At 55.2% G+C, this 24,007-nt stretch overlaps 1 protein-coding gene across 1 annotated transcript in view; it reads right to left on the minus strand.

The window, feature by feature from the left end:
- Suclg2 (succinate-CoA ligase GDP-forming subunit beta) overlaps window positions 1–23,359 on the minus strand; it is a 171,991-nt gene extending 148,632 nt beyond the window's left edge. Inside the window, exon 1 of the mRNA XM_077793498.1 lies at window positions 23,224–23,359. Coding sequence (XP_077649624.1) covers window positions 23,224–23,307 — 84 coding nt within the window. The 5' untranslated portion in view covers window positions 23,308–23,359. The remainder of the gene's footprint in view (window positions 1–23,223) is intronic.
- Between the last annotated feature and the right edge of the window lie 648 nt (window positions 23,360–24,007).

Raw genomic sequence — 24,007 nt, forward strand, 5'->3', positions numbered from 1 at the left:
AGGGAGGAAGACACAGAAATGCCAAGACACCAAGCCAATTGACGGCTCCTTTGGAAAAATTGCGTCACTGGTGACACCATCAGCAAAGATGCCAGTGTTACCACAATTAACATGGGGTGCGCTGGCAAGGAAATTGCATCACTGGTGACACCATCAGCAAAAATATGCCAGCAGTACCACAATTCGCTGCACCAGACGATAGTTCACAATGCATGCAACTGATATATAGTCCAGGCAAGTTCTGCAGGCAGTTCAAAGTGGAAGAGTCTATCAATATGTCCATTTCCTCCCAAAGTAAATCAAGTCCTTGATTGAGCATTACTTGTTGAGTTATATTCATTGATGCATCAGTTTATACAGTTTACTGTGATCATAGAAGCTGTAGTTTGGTTTTCTTAGTCTTCACAGGCACTGGGATGGAGATGGGAATTCTGGCAATGATGTTAAAGAGACATTATCCTGAACAGAATTATTAAATATAATGAAAAGGAAAAGTGAAAGTAAACAAACAGATCTGTTAATCACTTTTAAAAACAATAGCAAGCAAACAGATCTGTTAACCACCTTTGAAAACAATCATTAACAGCTGTTTACCTAATTTAGATTAAACCACTTAAATCACGTGAATAAAAAAAAAAAAAATCCGGATCCATTTTTTCATGAGCGCTCCTCAAATAAAAATATGGACATACACACATACTGACATGCAACACAAAACAGTACACACATAACATACAACACATAAGACAATAATAAGTAAAGGCCTTGTAGCTATACCTAGGTGAAATCTCCATTGCAATGTTTAAAAACTCAACAGTCAAAAAATAAAACACAGTCAAAAAACAAAACTGATCAGAAAAACATTAACCTAGGTTTGTATGAGCTCAAAAAATAAAATAGAACTTTATGATGTGGGAAAAATGCAATAATAAAATAGATATTGAAAAAAGCACCGTGGTTAATCACTGTCGCAGATGTAAGAATAGCCAAACTGGAGCTCTGGATATCAGCTGTTATGGATTTCAGTCAAATCATCTTCTTTTTCTGTAGAAATTGCTTTAGTTAGTGTCTCTGGAATCCAAATCGGCTGCTGTTCTCCCTGTAGAAACACAAAAATAAAACCCCGACTCCAGACAAACACTGGGTCAGAAGCTTTCCATTGTCCTGTTAGAATATCTTTCCAAAGTACCTTAGGCTTATGTACATTTTTTGGATACATGTCTTTCCGCAGCATTAAGTCCTGATGAATCCAAATTTAAAAAGTTTAGAGTAAAAAAGGGTTATTTTAAGTTTATCTTTGGGGGATATATACCCCTTTAAGATCCTTTTAAATTTAAGTCTTTCAAAAGCATTCTGCCTTAGTTTTTAGAATTACTTTAGTCCTTTTAATTTTTAGATGTGGTTATAAACCATAGTTGTCTTAGCCTTCTGCATTTTCTATCTGAAATATCTTTGACATTTTCAACCATTTTTTATCTTATTACTATCTTCTACTTTTCTTCTAAGGTTTTTATATTTACCCTTAGTTGCTTTTTTCTCTCCTAGTTTTCTTTTGTTTCCTATTTTGTGGGCTTGGCACAGAATCACGAGCCACCACACAGCTCTGTAGGTTCAAACAGCAATTCTTTATTCCGGATCTCACACCAGCCTCCACACACGTTCAGGGGCAGTCTCGTTCTGCCGCACACTTCACCTACTCCACGAGGCTTTTTCCAAAATCCCATTTGAATCTCACGAGAACTCAACGGGAACAAGCAACAGGAACACCCTAATCCCAGCAGCAATAATCTTCAACCTCAACTTCCCTAAAACCCATATTCTTAAACCGGGAAACGCCTTAAACCGGGAACACCCTAAGCCCAAGGACCGGGATACTTCCTCAAACCTGCAGGATACTTCCTCAAACCTGGATCCACCCTCGATCACCTTGAGCAGGGTCATCTTTCTCAAACACACAAGCAAGGTCGCAGCAAATTTCCAAGGCAAGTCCATTTAACATGGGGTACACTGGCAAGGATTACGATGCGTCAATACCTACTTGGTAATGGCCCTCAGCAGAAGCCCAGGGAGGAGGCCACCGTCCAGCACCCAAGAGCAGAGAAGGCTGGACAAGGGAGAAGCCCAGGGAGGAGGCCACCGTCCAGCAGCCAAGAGCAGAGAAGGCTGGACAAGGGAGAAGCCCAGGGAGGAGGCCACCATCCAGCAGCCAAGAGCAGAGAAGGCTGGACAAGGGAGAAGCCCAGGGAGGAGGCCACCGTCCAGCACCCAAGAGCAGTAAAGGCTGGACAAGGGAGAAGCCCAGGGAGGAGGCCACCGTCCAGCACCCAAGAGCAGAAAAGGCTGGACAAGGGAGAAGCCCAGGGAGGAGGCCACCGTCCAGCACCCAAGAGCAGAGAAGGCTGGACAAGGGAGAAGCCCAGGGGGGAGGCCACCGTCCAGCACCCAAGAGCAGAGAAGGCTGGACAAGGGGAAGCCCAGGGAGGAGGCCACCGTCCAGCACCCAAGAGCAGAGAAGGCTGGACAAGGGAGAAGCCCAGGGAGGAGGCCACCGTCCAGCAGCCAAGAGCAGCGAAGGCTGGACAAGGGAGAAGCCCAGGGAGGAGGCCACCGTCCAGCACCCAAGAGCAGAGAAGGCTGGACAAGGGAGAAGCCCAGGGAGGAGGCCACCGTCCAGCACCCAAGAGCAGAGAAGGCTGGACAAGGGAGAAGCCCAGGGAGGAGGCCACCGTCCAGCACCCAAGGGCAGCGAAGTCTGGACAAGGGAGAAGCCCAGGGAGGAGGCCACCGTCCAGCACCCAAGGGCAGCGAAGTCTGGACAAGGGAGAAGCCCAGCATGTTGTTCTGCGATGCACAACGTATGGTGGCAGCTTGAGACTCAAGAGCATACCCACAAGGAGGCAGCAGACAAGCCTAGAAAAGGGGAAGGCCTTCATCCAAGTAGGCAGGAAATGGACTGTGTGCCCAAGGTGTGGGGACCACCCTCTGGCAATGTCACCGGATCACAGTGGAGGTCCTGCAGGGGGTAGAGTCCAGACCAGAGGAGCCCCCCTCTGGACCAGGCACAGCAGCGCCTGCCCCCAGCAGCCAGCCATGTGGATTCCGCCCCAGGCTCTGACCAGGATCACTGGACAGCATATGAGTGACCATGGATGTCTGCCCCAGAAAGGGTGGGAACCAGCCCAGGGCCACATAGTCACAGACCAGAATCAGGAACACGTTCCCGGGGAGTCAGGAGAATTCTAGGGGGCAGATCGTCAACTCCTCATGATTAATATTACCAAGTATCTTCCACAGGCTCGGACGATGTCTAGAGGAACTCAAACTTAAGTGAAATTAAAAAGGGATATCACACAGGCTAGAAAAAAGTGCCTTGAATCTTAACAAGTCCACAGCACATGAACTGCTTCTCTCATTAGATTCAGGAATATGACTTCGTTTGAAACCCACCAAGAGAAAACACTTATTCAGAAGATTCCAATAAAAAATTAATCACCACTTGCTTCCACTTGACCATGCACAGAACTCAACAGTGGGTTTTTGAAAACCAAAGTACAGTCTGTCTTGGGTGAATTATACTTGCGAATCCTTCAAGAGCCGGGACATGTTAATCAATAAGGTGTGAGGGTAATTGACCGACTTACATAAGCGAACAAAATACTCGCCATTAAAAATGAGTGAAGCCTGTCACTGAACTTGTCGAGGGCTCACAGAACCACACACTGAGTTAACAGAGAAAACAGCAAGCAAGGGCTCCTGCGACCTGCCTCCACGCTCCAGGTTACTAACGCTTCCTCCGGGTGACGGTGGCCGAGGCGTCTGAAGTTCCTTGGCCCTAAGCCCTTCTTCTTCAGAGACTTACCCAGGGTAGACACGGTTCAGAGGGGGACATCCCTGCCTCTAGCGCAAATACCTTCCCCCTACCATACTGTGACTTGCTAGGGAAAGCCGTCGAGTGGGGTAATGAAGAGCGTGGGTTTCACAACCAGTTGAGTGCCATAAACACGTCCAGGGGGTTACCACTAACCAGGTGACAAGGGTGAGCCGAGGGAAACTGCCAGGGGTCCGGTAACTTTCTGTATTGTTCCTGGGGAGTGGTGATCACTACAGCTGCTAAAACACGCGTGCACATGCACACGCACGCGCGCACACACACACACACACACACACACAGAGTACGCATTTCATTCATAGTATTTTAGGCTACGATTCACCATTCTAAGACGGTTTACGTGAAAGAGCAAACTTTGAAGCCCCGTAGCCAGGAGTTCACATCTGGACTCTACCTCGTACAACAGGGTGAGTTCAGAGAGCCCACTTCACCTCTCTGGCTGGGGCTTCTTCTGTACAATGGTGATGACAGGTAACGAGGGTGCATGGTGCACAGACTGCCGTTAAGCGTGGAGGAGGAAACGCACTTCCAGAGCCCAACCCCTCACAGCCCCGTTGAGGGTTGCCCTGCAGAGGCTCAGGAACGGCCCCTCGCCTCCTGTCTGAACCGAAGCACGTCAAGCGTTTGCCGCCTGCAGCTACTCCCTACAGCTGACGGGATGAGGCTGCTCTGCCCACGGCCGAATGCAGACGCAGTCCTCTCGCCTGGGCCAGATCACGGCACATCGAGGCCTCACCGCTCAGAGGAGGCAGATTGGGTCAACCAACAAAGCCGGCCAGGGGGCCCGTGAACACAAGGTGGGACCACTGTGCACTGAGTGTGACTCATCAGGAAAGCAGCAGTCCGGGAAGCCTCTGGAGAAGAGGCGGATGCGCGGACGGCGGGGTGGCACAGGAGAATCACGCGGCCTCTGAGTCTGACGGAGGCTCCGGCCCAGCCCTGCTACTGGCGGCAGCACTGTCATCACAGACCCTGATGGGGACCCCCAGGGTGTCCCCTGGACCCTCCGCAGCTCAGCTTTCCCCCTCTGTGATGACCGGTTCCCATGACCTCGTCCTGGCCAGCGACAGGGGAGGAAGCCCCAGTGAGGGTCCAGGGAGCATAGCCTCCCCTAGATGTTGACACAGAATCGTGCAGAGCCACTGGGACCTGGCCTGGTGCCCACCCAGGTTCCAGAACAAGTCCCTATTTCTTCAAAACACTCTTGGGACAAGTTCTCCAAAACGCACTCAAGTTGCTCTTTTCCTGGAGAATGTGGAAGGTCTGTGAGCGAGTGGGCAGAGACACAGGTGCCCGGGCTTCGTCCCTGTGATACCTGAGGGAGCCCAGGGGTCTGCACTGCGGCAAGCATCCCAGGTCACCCTGACGCAGGTGCCCCAGGTCCCACTGAGCCCTGGCCTCTGTCACCTGCCATCAGCCCAACTCTGCTCTCTCTCCGTGGCTGCCTGGCCCACACAGCCCCAGTGGGCTTTGAAAACTCCATCCAGTGGCATGGCCTTTCTGCTCCAAACCCTCCACTGGCAAAGCTCCATCAAAGTGCTTAACTGAGCAACGTGGCCTGAGATCAACTTCAGCTTCTCTCCCCAACCCCGATTATTTATACCCAGCAAGTCCCTGAGATGCACCCGTCAGGTCACAGGAATCCGGCTTGATGTTGCAGACCCAGCTGGACTTGCAGGGCACTGATGTAAACCTGCCAGGGTCAATCCTCAGATGCCTCCCGCCGTGGGCAGCTGGAAGCTGGGGAAAGCGACACCACACACCAGCCGTCTCCTTGGACATCTGAGGCACGTGTGCCCCTCTGACGGGCTGCCAGCTGGGACTCTGTCATCTCATGGATCACATGCAGGGATTCCATCGATCTCTCCTGTACCTTGATGGTTTCCCTGAATGAAGCTTGCATGAAAGTTCCAGTTACATAAACACTGGATATCAACTGCGCACCTGGTGAGCGGAACATCGAGTGCACTGTGTGTGTAACACTAGAAAAAGGAACAAAGTCACCGGTGTGCTACGGTCATCAGTGGAAGGGCACTGTCTGGCCAGGCCACGCCACGCTGACTACCTCCTCAGAGAACGGTGTCCACTTACCAGGACTTCATGTTATTGAGCACAGGCTGATATTAGTTTTGGAGCTCAGCCATGCCTTCAAAAACATCCTACTGAAATTAGCAATAACTGTTTTTCTGACTTACGAGAATTTAGAACTTGCCCTAGGAAATTTCCCAAAATAAATTTCTTTCTCAAGTAGAAAGATAATGATGTTTGCTCTCTGGGAAGATAAAAAAAAAAAGTACCATCTTTGTAGAATTAGAGCCATACAATTCCAACAATGAAAGGTCACTTCATATCTAATGGGCTGGAAAATTTTAATGACCATATTTGATAGCGGTCAGGGTACGAGGAGACACACCATCTCACAGACTGCACGTCCATGTCCTCATTGGTAAGAAGAGGTTGGTGTTTCGTGAGGAATAAATGAGTCGATCCACACAAACCGCTCGGAATGGGATGTGGCATGTAACAAACGGAGAGCCGAGAGGAGCCACTGCTGTTGTTTCCAGTCGCCACGGACAGGAGAATAAATGTGTGCAGATTTTCTGGAGGGCGATCTCAAGGACTTATTTGATCAGCCAACATAAATTAATGTCCAAAAATATCCGCTGCAGCATTAAATCGGTGGACATTGGAAAATGCACAGATGCCGCTAATACAACAGAGATGAAGCAGAACACCACAGCCACGCAGAACCACCTCCGTTCCTCAGCGGCACCGGAAACAACACCCGCACAACCGTGGGACGTGCTGGCGCAGCCTCCGTGGGAGAGGAGTAAACAGAGCTTCTGATGAGGGTGATCCTGATTCCGGTTAAAGGCAGCGGCAAACGTGCGTGATGGGGACGTGTGCGAAACCAAAGCTCCTCTAAGCTCACGCGGCGCTCCACGGCACGGTGACCACGGGTGACCTCTGCAGACTCTCGCGGTTCTCCTGGATTTTCCAAGCTTTCTGCAATGAGTGCAAACTCAATTTTCTACATCAGAAATGATGTTCCCTGTGTCGATCGCCTGTCCTAGGTCAGACATGGATAACTTCTGACATCCATGGATTTTTTTCCCCCCCGGACGGTGTTTTTAATACCCGTCAGTGGATGTCAGCAACTTGGTATCCTTGATGTATTAATCTTCCAAAACAGGTTTTTAAAAACTCTCCCCAGATTCCTCCGAGAAACGAGAGCTGCCTGTCAACCCAGAGGACATCCTATTTGACACGGTTCATGGAAACTTGGACGAGCAGCGGAAAAAGCCAGAATCGCCGGGCAGAGACGGGGAACTCGGATAACGATAAAACGAGGACACTTTTAAAATCAAAAGGGTTCCCCTGAAACAACGAGGCTTCACACGCGAGGAAACCCGCGGTGGGTGACCTTGGCCTCGACCGTCTCTCCTACACTTTCTTACGTGATTGGGCCATTCATTCCTTCATTTCATACCGTGGAATAAATGAAGACCTCAGTAGCCCCCAGGTGAGTTCTGGAAACTGGATACAGAGGTCAGTCAGAATCAGAACAAGAATCAATGAGTTCATCCACACAAACTGTCGGCCCGGGGTGCAGCTCGGTGGGGGAGACCTGCCTGGGTTTAGCCCCAGCACTAAGGGGAAGGGATGACCATGATCACAGTCGAGATCCACGACAGCCCTGTTTATCTGCAATCCTGTCATTCAACACAACAAACTCGACCGCCACAGAGAACGGCGGAAGGACAAGCTCCCGGTCCCCAAAGTGAAGTACAGGTATCAACCACTCTCTGTCTCTTTTTCCCTGGCGCTAGGAATGGAGCCCAGGGCCTCGGGCAGGCTAGCGAGCGCTCACCACGGAGGTGCCCCCAGCCCTTCTGCACAGTCTGCTCCAGATCACACTGACCAAGGAGCCCCTCAGGAAAGAGGGCACAGCGATCGGTTCTCACCTGGTGGGGAGCACGTGGCAGGAAGCACGTGCTGCTCACTTCAACTTTGATCAACTACTCGTGGACGTTTTTCCACTAAAGGGGAAATACAATCATCCTCTCGACTCTGCAAGTTCTGACGATGCCGTCCAGATGGCCAGACTCACTCCTGGGTGACTCAGAGTGGGTAAGTGCTCATCCGAAGCAGTAGACTGCGTCCCTTCAACAAGTGTCAGCCAGCAGGGTCACAGTCACCTCCAAGACAGCCACGGTGAGCCGCCGGACATCCAGCAGCAAAGGCCACTGGCCAGTGCCAGGAGGGGAACCTTGGACACAGGAGTCGCCTTACCGAGAGCGCCACCTGGCCGGACCCCAAGGATGACCTGAAGATGTCAGCCAGGGGCACCTGCCGCAGAGGAACCTCAGGGCCACACGCAGACCAGCCCGGAGTCTGCAGGGACGACAGCACTGACAGCCCTGGTGGGTGGGGTGGCGTCTGCATGGCTGCGACAGGGAAGAAAACAGCCTGGGGCAGGCTGTAGAAGGACTGGGGGAGCGACCCTGGGCTCGATCCCCTGCTCCACGGTCCTGAGACTACCACAGAAAGGATCCTTCCGTCCAAAATGGTAAGTTCTGTGTAGTATCTACCCTAGGGTACTCAACTTGCCGTCTTAAGAAAGCAAATGATCCAGATTCACAAAGTGCCCCTGTGTAAAATGGTGCATGCAAATCTCTATGCTCAAATGATGAAGCAAAAAGACAAAAGGGGTCACTATCACCACTAATAAAACAGCAAGCACCACTAACACGGTCCACATGCTGGGGTACGTCACCGCACCCTGGCTGGGCGAGGAAAACAGAGCCCGAGGGTCTGACGAAGCGGCCTTGCCAGGGAACAGCCGCAGAGCCAGGCCAGCCCAGCACTCAGGGGTCCCCCTGGACAGCCTGTTTCTAAGCTGACCGACCATCAAGTAGCAGCGTGTGTTTCTCAGCGATTGAAAACCCATCTTTAGAACACCGATTTGATTCTGGGTAATAGCCACGCTTCAACAGAAAACATAAAGTAGGAACCGTGTTTCTATTCCCCGTGACCATGGAGAGTCCCCGCTGCCCGTGAAACCCGCTCAGACAGCGGTGTTAGGACGGAACGGCTTCCCAAGTCCACCACGGCCCTGAGACTCTAAACCCCGTGGAGCAGCGTTTCAGAGTTCACGTGGGACCCTAGGGTCAGAGAGGACTTGGGCATCTATCAGCTTTCCTCCTGGGAGACCCACAGACATGAAGCCGCGGGAACCAGGTCCATCACCATCACCTCTCTGAACCCTTCCAACTTGCTCGATTGATTTGATCGACAGTCACAACTGCCGCCCGGATCATCGTCGATGGGGACGTTCTCCAGGTTCCTGTGGCCTATGACATGTCCAAACGGCAGGGACAAAGCTGCTAAAGAGAAACTATAAAAACTGACTTCGCCAAAATACCAAGTGTGAGAGGCCTACCTCCTCGTGACGCAGATGGACAGAGCACTCAGCCTGGCTTCAACAGTCTGCGGGACGGGAAGCCCAAGGCTGTGGTCCTGCAGCAGTCTCCGACACCACTGAGTGCACATCAGAACCCGATGTACCTGAAGACCCGGCTGGCGGTCCTAGTAACACCAGAGAGGGTCAGGTGCTCACCCCCAGCGGCAGAGCAGGTCTCCAGACTCAACTCTCCAAAATGTGCAGCTCTATCAAGTGATTAAGACGGTGGCAAAGCTGCTGGTAGTTCTCAATTCTACAGTTCCAGCAGGAGAAGTAAAAGCTCTAAGTAAATCCATTCAGTGGCGGAAGTCAGTGTCTTAAATAACTGACACTCAGCAACTGGACACCCACAGCAAAAAAAAAAAAAAAAAAAAAAACCTGATTCCAACCGATTCCTCACACCTGTAAATACCAACTCAAAACAGACCGGATTCCCACGTAAGCCCCCAAAAACCACCTGAGACCACCACCCGAGGAAAAAAGTCATCTGGGGCTGGGTTTGTGGCTCAGTGGTAGAGCACTTGTCTAGCATGTGAGAGGCACTGGGTTCGAGTCTCAGCACTGCACGTAGATAAATAAATAAAGGTTCCTCAAAAACTAATGAAAATATTTTTTTAAAAAAATGTCATCTGGCCCTGCAGCTTGGTGGAGAGTCCTCAGACAGGACACTAAAATCCTGACCCACCCAAAAACCGGACAACCTGGACTTCATCAAAAGGTACGACGCCCTGTGGCAGCCTCTGCCCAGAGGGTGAAACCCCAGCCAGGCATGGGCAGAAGATGCCTGCAGACCACAGCGGGCAAGGTCTCGTGTCAACGTCACACAGAACTCCTGAAGTTCAACATTAAAATGTCCACCTAGACCACAGTCAAAAGCCACAGAGGACGTGGACGACCAGGGGCAGACGGCAAACAGCACCTGAGTACATAGGAACGTCCCTCGCCATGAGGGAGGCAAGTGAGGGCGTCCGTGACGCTGGCCAGAGGAGCAGGAGCCGACCCTCCTACCACCCTGCTGGAGGGAAAACAGAGAGCCACTCTGGAAAGAGAACATACACTGAAGATCCAGCCTCACAGCAGGACTCCTGCACATGAGTCCTGGAGAAAGGGACAGCCATGTCCGCAGGAAGACTTCTGCTTATAGGAGTCTCATTTGTAAGGCTAAACACCAGAAACGACCAGAATGCACTCAACAGGTGCATGATCCCACCAACCGTCATCATCCACACCGGGGAACAACTGGAGTCGGGCTCAGGGGCACATGCCTGCCACCCAGTGACTCGGGAGGCTCAGGCAGGAGGACTGCAAGTTCAAGGCCAGCCTCCGCAACTTGGTGAGACCCTGCCTCCAAGCAGAAAATAAAATGGGCTGGAGATGTGGCTCAGTGGCAGAGCACCCCGGGCTCAGTCCCCAGGGGAGGAAGGAACCAGGTCGGGCCATACACCATGGACACATGGCAGCTGCCCATCTGTCCCAGCTCCCTGCCAACTCCCTCCAGATGCTCTGCTGCCTGTGTGTGGACAGGACAGGCCCCGGGCCCCGTCACAAGGCCTCTGCTCCTGCAGCTCACTGGGCTGGAACTCTCCCTGCAGAGGGCTCCGCAGCTCACGTCCTCGTCCCTTGGGGTCTTGACTGTCACTGTACCTGTGATGGCTTCCTTGCCCCAACGAGAGGTGCACCCACTTACACACACTTGTTCCCCTCCTCCCTTGACTATTTTAAGAACCCACGGAGCCGGGGTCAGTGGACCAACTACCCAGGAGGCCGCGGAGGAGGAGGACTGCTGAGACCAGGCGTTCAAGGCCACATCTCAAAAACCCAAATCAAGAGAAAGCACACATGGTCAGAAAAGCACACACAGACTCGACCTGGGAAGGGGAGACGGTAACCGGGGAATCCGTCCTGCCCCGGGGCACCCCTGGGGTCCACAGGAGCAGCAGACAACCAGGGCCAGTGGCAGGCCGTCACCAGCAACACCTGCTAAGTGGACAGACTCGGGACAGATCACTATAGAGGGCTCATATTAGGCTGTGCCCAGGGCTGTGGAGACGTCAGGCCACCCGCACGCCCACGTCCACAGGCTCTGCCACAGGACGATTCTTTATCTAACTGGCCCCAGCCTCCTCTAGTGTCTTGCCAACACAAGGCCTCAGCCCATGTGTGCTGCTACAATGGAACAGCTCGGCCGGGCCAGAAGGATCACGGGAGAGCCGGCGAGCGGCCCTGCACGGGGACCTTAACAGGCTGCAGACGGTGCAGGGCGGGAGCCTCCTGCCCAGTCACCTTGTCAGGTCCACCTCTCCCTGCTGTCACACGTCAGCATCAATGACTGTCCTTTTAATCCAATCCTATTACTCATTCCCTCGTGATGTGGGCTTTGACATCAGATTCCTTTTACCCAGTGCTAGCGATGGAAGCCAGGTCCTCCCACATGCCACACCCGCATCCTCCCACTGGGCTACACTCCCGGCACACCCCCCACCCTTTTTTTTTTAAACTTTGAAACAGGGTCTCACTAAGTGGCTGAGGCTAACCTTGAACTTGCAGTCCTCCTGCCTCAGCCTCCCAAGTCACTGGGATTACAGATGTGCTCCATCGTGCCCGTGACTTATCTTAAAAAGAAACTTCCAGTGGCTTCTGACACCATTTGTGTCAGCTGGGTGACACCGGCAAAGGTGATGAGAGAGAGAGAGATTCCGACAGTGAGGGAAGAAAGTCCAGAGCCAACCATTCACACGGAACCGGAACTGAGGAATTCTCCTGGACAAACTCGAAGGCTTCAAAGATAAAGAGAACCGTAACAGACCACGCCTGTCGCCAGGCTACTCGGGAGGCTGAGGCAGGAGGATCACAAGTTCCAGGTCAGCCTGGGCAACCCGGCCAGGAGTCCGTCTCCAAATAACAGGCTGGGGTGTGGCTCCGTGGTACAGCACGGGCCCTGGGTTCAACCAGAAGAAAAGGCAGTAATAAGGAGCACTGTGTGATTTGCCAGTATCCACACCACTCTTCCTCGCCAGGACGGGCCGTGCACTGCCGCTGGGGTACTCCACTCCGAAAGCCCTGTTCTAGTGGCTGCTCTGCAAAGTGAGGTGTGTGTCTAACTCAGGGCACAACCCTGACTTGCAACAGAAGGATACACTTGTCAAGTGAGCTCAGAGAAGTCAAGCGTCTGACCTGGAGCCACACAGCCAACCAGTGGACCAGAACACACACCATTCAGCGCTAAACCACAGCAGCTTCCTGACCTCCCCCACCGAGACTCCATGAGCGGCTGCTCCCATCCTCCCTGTAGCACCCCAGACCCCGGCTGCCTCACCCTCACCCACTATTTCTTACCAGCACAACCAAGCTTTATTTTTTTTTTTTGATCACTTCTCTTTCAACTGCTAACTGCTCCTTCTTTTTTCTTTCATTATAACCCTGAGAAGCGATTTCACTTTTATGTTCATTATTGTTCCTTTATAATCAGCTTTTGATTGCGAGCTGATTATTCTTAAATTTCAACTTTACATTACTGAAGAAAAACAGTGCCGGGTGTAACGCTGATGACAGAATCAGCCAGATTAAGTTATGCAAGTGTTTTTTTCCAAAGGCCTGCAGCACGGGTGTTAAAATGTAGGGGGCTGTTGTTCAACCCTGGGTGAGCCGTCTGAATAAAGAGAATGGGCTTTTAGGTGAGTTTCCAAAAAGACCATGGAGTGTGCTGTGTTCTTATTTAAAAGAAAGCTGAAAAACACCAGAATTGACAGGTCTGGCTGAACAGGCCTGCCCTCACCCCCTCTCTTCCTACTGAAATGGCTGCAGCTGCTAACAGCCACGCCCTCTCGGAACCTACCCGGCTTTTCCAATTAGCCAAACGCTACTTTCTTTTCCTCATGTTAATTGTAAAAGAGGGAATAACTGGAAAACTCTTTTTAGTTTGCCCGGCAGCCCTCATCTTCAATTCTGAAGTTGCATCACCTTCCGAGAGCTCTGACTCTGTAGGAAGAAGCACTCATCGTGAACAGTTCTCCCCGAGTCAGGAATAACTGACAACTCTCAGCTTTCTGCGTGACTCACTAAAAGCCCACGGAGACCTGCAGGTCACAGGACGGTCAAACGTTCCCCCTGGTTTTCAGAGGCCAGTGACCCTGTGAGTCCCCAAAGTGCAGCACGTGGCAGTAGCGGGAGCAGCAGCAGCAGCAGCAGCAGCAGCAGCGGGCGCCCATCAGAAAGCAGAGCACCCTAAGGGAGCTTCCTGAAGAGCAGGTGGGCACTCAGCTGAGACAGGAGCACGTCTCCACTACCCAGCCCCGGCCTGCGAGCGGACGTCCTTCGCAACACACTGCACCCAGCCGTGCACTCTGAGCACCCAGGGGGACCACAGGCCTCTCCTTCACTCACAAGTCCTGCCTCACTGTTAACATCCCTTGCAGGTCATGGGCGGAGGGGACTGAGGGGAAGACAGGGCCTCCAAGGAGCCTCTGCGGGCACGCACACCTGGACATGAGGTACCAGGGACACACCCGGGGCCCCAAGCACTCCAACACTGAGTTGCACCCTGACCCTTTGTGCTTTTTACTTTGAGACAAGGTCTCACCGAGTTGCTGAGGCTGGCCTCCCACTCAGGATCCTCCTGCCTCAGCTTCTCAAGCAGCTGGGATTCCAGGCTTGAGCTACCATGCCTGGCCAAAGGAGACTATTTACAGGAATAACACTTCCCCGTTTATTGACCAATGATTCATCACTCGGGGCACAGGACCTAGGTATCTCTGATGCTCACCGTGACTCTGGGAAGTGAGTCTTGTGACGATCTCCATTCTGTAGACAGGAAGCCAAGGCTCAAGAACATTCCAAGTTTCACCAAAACCAAGAAGCCAACAACGGCAAGATACACCAATTTAATGTGCCTCGGGGGAAAATCCACCCACTGCTCCATGATACAAAGCATCAGGAACACGTGCGTCTCAGAGATGTCAAAATGTGGAAAAGTACCATAAAATGTGTGCCTAACTGTCACAAGGTCACAAACCCACTAAGCACGGAGACCAGGATTGGAGCCCAGGCCTGTGGCTCCGAGGCCGGCTTTCCCTGTTGGCCTGGTGTGACTGCCAACAGCCTTCCCTTCTGCTCTCAAACGCACCTCAGTCGTAAACATGAATAAGGGACCTCCCTCGGATGCTCGGGCTGGACGGGTCCTGGACCTCAGCCTGGGCAACGTGGGGGAGCAGAGCCAACCTGGGGAGCAGCTGCTTCTGCAAGAGAACTAGGGGCAGGCTGCCCAGGGGGGCCCTGCAGAAAGTAGCTTCAAACAACTCAGACAGATCCCCCCTGGACGCGCACAGTGCAGGACACCAGGAGGCCCAGAGCATGCCTCCAGGCCCCGGGGGAGCCCCTGTGCACACCAGCCTGGCAGAGCTCACCGGCCCAGTGACACCTGCTTGACCACTTAGGGATGCACTATCCAGAGCCACCTGGCCCTGCGATGACAGAACAGGCTGAGGCAAGCCCGTGGCCACTGCCTGGACACCCATGGCGAGGTCACTCAGCTCAGACCAGAGTGGACAGACAGCAGCTTCAGGCCCCTAGGAGGCCAAGAGGGAAGAAAGCAACCTGAACGTGCACCCAGGGCAAAGCCGAGAGCAGGCGGCAGCCATTCCTGAGGACAGAAGACGCACACGTCTCCTGTGCAGCGTCCAGGCCCGAGCGGCCCCCAGACCCTCGCTGCACCCAGGCCCACGGTGCACCCAGGCCCCTGCTGCCCCCAGGCCCCTGCTGCACCCAGGCCCCTGCTGCACCCAGGCCCACGCTGCCCCCAGGCCCCTGCTGTCCCCAGGCCCACGCTGCACCCAGGCCCCTGCTGTCCCCAGGCCCACGCTGCACCCAGGCCCACGCTGCACCCAGGCCCACGCTGCACCCAGGCCCACGCTGCCCCCAGGCCCCTGCTGCACCCAGGCCCCTGCTGCCCCCAGGCCCACGCTGCACCCAGGCCCCTGCTGCCCCCAGGCCCCTGCTGCACCCAGGTCCATGCTGCCCCCAGGCCCACGCTGCCCCCAGGCCCTCGCTGCACCCAGGTCTGCTCCTCTCCATAGCCCTGCCCCCAGGTCTGCTCCTCTCCACGGCCCTCCACTACCAGCACAGCAGAGGGTGCAGGGGGATGCAGTAGGCAAAGCCAGCAACCTCTGAGCTGGCCAGTGACCAGAGACTGAGTCCATGAGGATGAGTTGGAGATTCTCTTGCTGTCTGCATTATGAAATTCTGGCCGGATGCAGCAGCACACACCTGCAATCCTAGCAGTTCGTGAGGCTGAGACAGAAGGATCACAAGTTTGAGGCCAGCTTCTGCGACTTAGTGAGACCCTGTCTCAAAATTTAAAAAAAGCAAACATGGCTGTGGGTGCATGGAGCATTTGTGCAGCACGTACAATGCCCTGATCCAACCTGCAGCCCAGCCTAAGTAAGTAATAACCATAAAACTCTGGGAGACAGAAGCTGGGTGGGAGGGGAGGGGCGGGAGTGGACAGCCACAGGTAAGTGCAGATTATGAAGAAGGGTTGCTGCTAGCAACTGACCAGGTGAGCAGTGGACGGGGCAATTGACCAGGCGGTCAGGGGCAACTGACCAGGCGGAGTGCACACAGGCATGGAGGAGCCACCCACCACTCTCAGGTCTGTACGCCCCCTGCCCTGCCCGGCCCTGCCCTCCCCGGGGAGCCAAGTCCAACAAGGCCTCCCTCCACCAACAAGGGCTGTGGGCCCAGCTCAGAGAGGGGCAAGGGACTGACTGGGCAGCTGAGCAGTGCTGCCCACAGCGGCAGCAGGCCCAGGACGGCCCTGAGGCTGGGCAGACAGAGACCTCCACTCCTCGCAAGCCTGGCTCACCTGGGGTCTTTCCCTTCTTTCACAGGCCTGCTCTCTTCCCAGGTCCCTAACCATGTCCACAGCACACCTGGGCATGGGGACAGGGCACAGCTCCTCGCCCAGGACAGGCCAGCCATGGGCCCTGGCAGGGAGATCATGGGTCCTGTCCAGCCGTTACCTCCCATCCCCACTGCCAGCACTGACTCCATCTCAGTCAGGGGCTGATTAACGTCACCCTCAAAAGTGTCCCAAGTTGGGTGACAAACAGGTGGCCCTCACCTCCATCGTCCCCCACCGTATGTGCTTTACGTAGGGGGTGCTGTCAATCAACCCATGACACACGTAAGGATACACTCAGCATCCCGAGATGCAGAAATGCGAGAAAGAAAAACAGATAAGATACACCGATGTTCCAAGGTCACCACGCTGTTCAGAGTGTTGACGGCAAGACCCAGAGCAGGTGGCCTGGTCCCAGTCCTGGCTGATGCCTCCTATCCTGGTGCAGTGACTCAGCTCCGAGTCCACGCAAAATCCTCAGGTGGGCTCCGTTCTCGTGGGCCTCCAACGCTGGGCACACCACATCCAGAAAACAAAACCCTGCCCCCTGGTTCACCTCTAAAACCCTGCATGGCTCCCCATCGCCCCGAGAGCAAGCTCAGCTCCGCCACCCAGCTCACGTGGGTCCCCAGGACTCTGCTCCCCTCTCCAGCCTCATCTCCTCACTACGCGCTGCTCAGACTCCACAAGCCAGCCCTGCCGAGCCTACTCAAAGCCTCTGCCAGCCCAGAGTAGAGAAATGGGTGGGGTGGAAAAGCGAGCCGGACCCCCGCCTCACCCACAGGACTCAACGTCCAGTTACCCCCGTGCGTGGCTGCGTCTCCACGTGTTTCCTCTTCCCCCCAGTCTGCAGGACCAGTGAATTTAGAGGTGAGGCTAGGAGTCCCCGCCTACCTTCCCGGTGAGGGCCTAAGGGCTACTCTGACACAGTCATTTCTGAAAGACAGAAAGCTGGCCACGGACTCAGCACTGGTCAAAGTCTGACGTGGAATACCAGGGAACTCCGTCCTGACGGCCATCCCCCACACGCCACGCTGGGAAGCTGGCGAAATGTCTGGGTTCCCCCAGCACCCGGGGCCCAAGGCCAGGCTGATTCAGGCAGAGCGCAAAGGCCTTGGGACAGAGCCGATGCCGGCCACCTCCAGATGGCCCATCTCAAACCTCTGATGCACGTGAAGCCAGACGCCACCCAGTCCACAAGCCAGCTGCAGACCTTCCCAGGTAGACTGACCCCAGGGTACAGCTCCCCACATGACCCTCACCCCTAGAACCTCCGAGCCCCACCAGACCTTCACCCCATCCCCCCGAGGGAGCCTGGAGATAGGGGGACCCTGGGGGCCAGTTTCCGCCAAGAGCCTCCCCTTTCTCAGGTGTAAACTGGGGATACTCGCTCGTGCCCCACACGCTGTTCCAGCCTGGACGAGAAATAAGACACACGGAAGCACCAACCAGTGCCCAACTCTGAGATGACAGCAATGATAAATGTCTATGGAGTCTGGGAAAGGAGAGTTATTCTGGCTCAATAAAGCCTTTAAAAAGAGGCAAATAAATTCAGCTTCAAATTCCCTGCAAGAGAAAGAACCACTGCAGGCCCATGATCTCATCCCAACGCCGAACGTTTTACGTATCATCTTATTTAATCTGTGCAGCCATCTGCGAGAACAGACGGTTCTTCCCAGGGCGCAGAGCAAGAACACGGGGGATCCAGATTTTGAACTCAGGTGAATTCGAACCCAGAGCTCTGGCCCTCCACCCCTGTGCTGCTGTTTCCTAGACTCCAAGGCCAGAAAGAGAGGGAGCCAGACAAGAGCCCAGCAGGACAACCGTGCAGAGCTGACCACCAGGCCCAAGCTGGCAGAGGCCAAATGACCAAGGGCAAGGAGACTGGGAAGGCAGGCGGGCAGGTTAAGTGAACAACTAGGCCCCCGCTGGGCCTTCTGGTGACAGCGTCATGACGTAAGAGCATCATGTTCATCAGCGTGGGGCAAGCAGCGCCCGGCACTGTGACCAGGCGAGGTACCAGGCGGCATCTCCATGCCTCGGAGCCTGTACAGGAGACAAGACGGTGCTTTCTCTCTGCAGCAATGTCAGGGTTGAAGAAACCCGTGTGACAGTCCCTTTGCCATCCACTGCAGCTAAACACTCCATAACTGGTCCTGTGGTCCTGTTTCCATGAAGGCCTGTCCTGCACACCTCACGAGCCCCTTCCTCCTCCCGCTGCCTGGAGCACCCACACGGGCCCTCCACGTCCCTGAGCCACTGCCCGCTCTGCCCCGGGCACCCACTCAGGCACAGACCACGGGCAAGCCCGGGAGGCAGCAGCCAGGGGAAAAGCTTCTCCCTGGTCCAGCTTACATCCCCGCCGGGGGAGAAAGCAGAGACACAGTCAACCAAAGACAGCCGTCAAGTACCGTGAAGGATGATAAAGCAGGACAGTCCCTGGGGCGAAGACCCAGGGCCACTACGAGGGGAGGACCTGTCTGAAGGAGCAGTGACACTGAGGTCCAAGTCCTCCTGCCCTATAGCGACCCCGGGCCCACAGGTCAACTCTGCCAGCCAACCTGAGCTCCTGCAGGGCAGGGCCGCGGCGTCCTCTGCACTCGGGCATCTTGGCTAAGTGTGTCCCTCTGCCCAGGATTCTCCTGAGCACTGGGTTGTGGAAAAGAACCAAAGTGCTGGGGTTTCTGCCTCTGGGGGGCTTCCTGGGCACACCCACGCTCGACAGGTGAGCCGTGCTCGCTGGATTTCCAGTTAGGGGCTGGTGACCTGCCCAGTCCTGAGCTCTCCGCAGCCCTATCCTCCCTCCTCGCTGCCTACAAGTCCACCTCCTCTCCTGACCCTTCCTCACCTCCTCTCCCGACCCTTCCCCACCTCCTCTCCCGACCCTCCTCACCTCCTCCCTCTTCCTCACAGAAAAGGGTCTGCCGGATGCCCACAGCAGCTTCCCCTGGAGAGCCACCTCCGCGGGTGCCCTTCCCGTGGAGCTCCGGGTGCACCCACAGACTGCGGGCAAAACGTTCCATCAGGTCACCAACGGTGCCGCCTTTGAATGTCAACTCCAGATTGAGAGGAGAGGAAGGCGCCAGGACTCGGGGCCTAGGGTGACTGGTGGGATTTCTTTTCCTCCCCACAAGACGACATACCGAGGCACTTCCTGGGTTTTGTGCCTGCAGAACCCGGCCAAGGAGCGCGGGCAGCAGCTCTCACCCCGAGGGGCCCTGCGCCCAGCCCCTGCCTGTTGAGGAGACGCCTCACTTACAGCAAAGGAACTGACTTGGGACACTTCAGGGTCTTTTCCGACACACAGTTTAGCACCTCAATCCCTTGAGATGGAGTCTCTTTTCTAACTGCAGAAATCGCAGCTGTACTTCATTAAAAAGAAAAAAAGTCAGGTGTGGACTCTCCGGGGAAATCAGAGCCTCCGGCCCCTGCACAGCCTCACTGGGTGGAGAGAAGCTGCACAACCTTCAGCCCTCCACTTCCAAAGCCATTCATCCACCTTCTCCTCCCACACGCAGGAGGAGAGAAAAGGAAGCTGAGCCATCGGTCCTGAAGGGCAGGGGTGTGAGTGCTTGACCATACACCCCCTCGGGCTGCCCACGTCTAGGACCCCTGAGGACAGAATGCTCGGCCAGGAGGAGAGGGCACAGGATCCCTCACAGCCATTTAACACCAGGGGCCCCGGCCCGGGGTTCACCGAGGGCTCGCCTGGCAGGCAGCACCCGCTGCATTACAGCAGCACGTGCCCAGCTCCTGTCCAAGGGGCTGGCTCTCTGAACCCTGCAGCACAGCTCCTGCCTGCCAGGATCTGCATCTGTAGAACGGTGTGGAACAGTGGTCAGACTGTCCTGAAGTACAGAGTCCACTGACCACCACTCCACTAGCACTTCCAAGGCCAGCCAGGTTCGGACGTTAACAGGAAACGTGTCCAGTGCAGTAATTAAATGCCTGAGCTCCAACAGCCAGGACTGGGGTTCAGACCCTGCAGGGCTTTATTTTTTAGCTGCATAATTCTGCGCAAGCTACGCAAACACTCTAAAACGTTCAAAGACTTCTCACCAGACCCTGAACGTCTCCCGGTGGTAGGGGCCCGTCTACTTGTCAGACCACCTCCTCACTTTCCTTAACTGACTCCCACCTCGGGGCCTTCGCGCCTCTTCTTTACCCTGCTGAGTCTCACGAGGCTGGCGACTCCAACACGCAGCTCAGACGTCAACAAGTCAGGGTCGCACGATGGGGAGCAGCGTGGAGTACGCGTGTGCACGCTGTGTGATTCCGCCTACGTGAAGTGTGTGTGCGTCAGGTCACCCTTGCTGGGGACGGCTAGTGATGGGAAGGACCCCTCGGGCCTGGGCGGCTGTTAAGTTACCTTCCTGCTCTGGACCTGGCTACCCAGGTGGGTCCCACGGGTACAAATTCATGAAGCTGTAACACATATGTCTATCAGGACACATTCTGTTTCGATTAAAAAAAAAAAAAAAAAGCCTAAACAAAAACCACCGAGTCTAGTGCTTTTCCCTGATCCTACCTGCCTGGGGCTAAGCGTCCACTGCCATCCCAGGACCCTGCTTGAGGTCATTCACAGCCTCTCTCTCTGGCAGAGCTCATCTTGTCACAAGTTCAATCTTGCTCATCCCAGTCCCACAAAAGTCAAGTCTGCCATGGGAAAGGCCTCTGCCTGCCTCACTCACCAGCCCAAACCCCTGGGCTGGACAGTCCTGCCAGAGGCACGGCTGGATGAAATGCAGGTAAAAATAAGAAAGAGCTAAGGAGAGCCCTATGAAGGCTATCACGTCAATCAAGACCAAACACTGAAGCCAACAGTAGAAGAAATTTAAAAACTTCCGTGACATTAAGCGGCAAGACGTGACAAATGTCACATTTAACCATGGGAAGGAGCAAATGTTATTCTACGGATATCTTTGTGAAATCAGCTCAAGTTGCTTCTGAGAGCAGAAAGCGGGTCTCTTATCTGCCTGCGCACAACAGCCCTGTACAAAGCAGGTCTGGGGCAAGAGCGGGCACAGACTTCTGAGATACTGGGTGAGGATTCTCAGGCTTTGGTGGAGAAAGCGGGCCGTGTCCAACTGTAATGTCTGCCATGGGCCAGAAGCTAGGGACGTACACTAATCAAATCAGACTTACAGGGCACAGATAGGAGAAGCATCCAAGAAACTGAAAATGGAATCCCTTACAAGCCACGACCCATATCACAATGTTCCCAAAGAAAAAAACTGGGTTACCCGTGCAGGTGACTGGATGTTATCTACAAGGGCTACTGGTATCCGAGTAATCCCTGTGCTGTTTTCATGGGGAAACTCCTCTTAGAGGTGCGAGCCCAGGGTAACAGAAACCAGAGGGTAAGCCTTCGGCTCTGCCACAAACTCTCCGTGACCCTGCATGAGTCGCTGAGCTTCTTTAGGGCTTCTATCTTTCTGCTCATGAACAGAGCTTATGGGAGCAGATGCTCAGTGATGCTCATTTCTGCTTCCCGGACACTGCACACAACTCCCGCCTTTAGAAAAGCCGCTCTCGTCTTCCAAGCCCGGAGCTCACAGTATCACAAAGCACCCCAAGTGTGTGAATCCAAGCAACCAGATGGAGCCAGAGACTGAGCTCCTTACCGGGTCTTCCTGCCAAACCCCAGGCGTGGATGCCCAGCAGTCTCCCTAGTGCTGGGATCAGGCTTCTGTCCCTTGGACAGGCCAGGAGACCTCACCGATGTGAGCCCAATACAGTGCCTTGTAAGTTTTCCCTGTACAAGTCCTTCCTTCCCTTGGGTTTTCACTGGCCCGGGGCCACGTCTCCCGAGTTCAAGTCCACGCTCAGAGCACCCTGATTCTTGTTTTCTGTGACGTCGGTCCCCTGGAGGTGTCCTCTTTCCTCTGGGTCAACTGTGACTAGTGATTTTAATTAGACTAAAGCGCCCTCCTCTTACCACCCCAACACACTGTGACTTTACAGGATAAGTATCAGCGCCTTCTAAATTCACAGAAACAGAGAAATGGGATGTCAGGAAATGGAAGGAGAGGAAGAAGGAAACCATAACTCAGGTGTCTTGATGAGGCAAAGCTTAGAGTAACTTGGAGAAGCATCAGCTATTTTTTTTTTCCAGTTTTCTTAAGAAATATAGGAAGCACATCCTGTTTGAAAATGGATGAGTGATAATTTGCCTCTTATCAGTGAAAAATGGGGCCATGGGCAAGGTCATTGATGGGCTATGGCTGAGCCCCAGACTGTCCCTTCTTAAAAAAGAGAGAATCTGTGGGAACCAGGAGTCTGGGGCTGGTGGCTTCTCAGACAGCATGGCCCACAGGACTTCGCCCCACGGTCTCCCCCTGTGTGAAGCCCCACAGCCAGCAGTACAGTCCACACCGGGGACAAGCTGGGACAGCCCTTCAGTGTCCACTGCCCTCCTTTGATGTGACTCTCCCCAGAGCACGGAGAAGGTGGACCGGCCAGCAGCTGTTGGCTGAAGGGAGGGAAAGGGCTTCCGGTTTTCACCAGCTGAGCGCCCTCCAGTCCACAGAAGTGGAACCGGCAGGAGGTCCAAGGTCAGGTGAGTGGCACCCCTGCTAGGCCCAGGTTTCAGGCATGTTTACCACGTGGCCTGCCTGACGCGCGCTCGGAGCCTCGGACTTTCAGAACTAGCCCTGGCAGCCGCGGAAGTGAAACCTCGGGACTCGGGAACACGGAGGAACTCTTCCTAAACTTTTCCAGAACTTGCGTCCAGCGCCTGGCGGAGGGAACAGGGGCGGACAGAAGGGGCAGACGGAGAAGGGGAAAGAAGGGCCCGGGGGAACCGGGAGATGGGGGCGCAGCGCGGGCAGGAGACACGGGCCAGGAGGGGACAGAGCGGGCCGGAGGGACAGGGGCGCAGGAGGACAGAAGGGGCAAGAGCGACAGGGGCGCAGGAAGGCGCGGGTCCGGCGGGCGAGGCCGCGCAGGCGCCTTCCCCTCACCGGCTGCGCTCACCTGGCACCTGGCGGCCAGCAGCCGGGGCCGCAGCGCGGGGTCTCGCAGAAGCCGGGCAGAGCGCGCGGCCACGGGGAGCGCCATCTTCACCAGGAACTGGGGAGCCGCGGGCAGGACTGGGAGGAGGACAGGGGCGGGGAGGAGGGCTGGGGAGGGGCGGGGAGGAGGGCTGGGGAGGGGCGGGGAGGAGGGCTGGGGAGGGGCGGGGAGGAGAGCTGGGGAGGGGCGGGGAGAGGCGAGACGGAGATCCGGACAGGGGCGGGGAGGAGAAGAGAGGCAGGGAGGGGCGGGGAGGAGAGCTGGGGAGGGGCGGGGAGGAGGGCTGGGGAGGGGCGGGGAGGAGGGCTGGGGAGGGGCGGGGAGAGGCGAGACGGAGATCTGGACAGGGGCGGGGAGGAGAAGAGAGGCAGGGAGGGGCGGGGAGGAGGAGAGGGGCGGGGAGGAGAGCTGGGCAGGGGCGGGAGGAGGGGAGGGGAGAGGAGAGAGGACCGGAGGAGAGGGGGCGGGACGGGGAGGAGAGCAGCGGGGAAAGCCAGGCGGAGAGGAGAGGGAGGTCCGGAGGGAGAGGGGCGGGCCGTAGCGCAGGAAGGAGGCGCGCACGGGAGGTCAGCCGAGCGCGCTCGGGTAGGGGAGGCCACGCCCTAGGCCCTCAGCCCCACCGTGTTCTCTCCGCCTGCTGTCTGCGGCGCCCTAGGTCCAGCCAGGCCCAAGTTCACAGTGGGCGGTCCTGAGGCCTGATGACCTTCTTGGCGAGCCACACTCTGGGAGAGCCGAGCCTTGCGCT

Source organism: Urocitellus parryii, chromosome 16, assembly GCF_045843805.1.
Source record: "Urocitellus parryii isolate mUroPar1 chromosome 16, mUroPar1.hap1, whole genome shotgun sequence".
Lineage (NCBI taxonomy): Eukaryota > Metazoa > Chordata > Mammalia > Rodentia > Sciuridae > Urocitellus > Urocitellus parryii.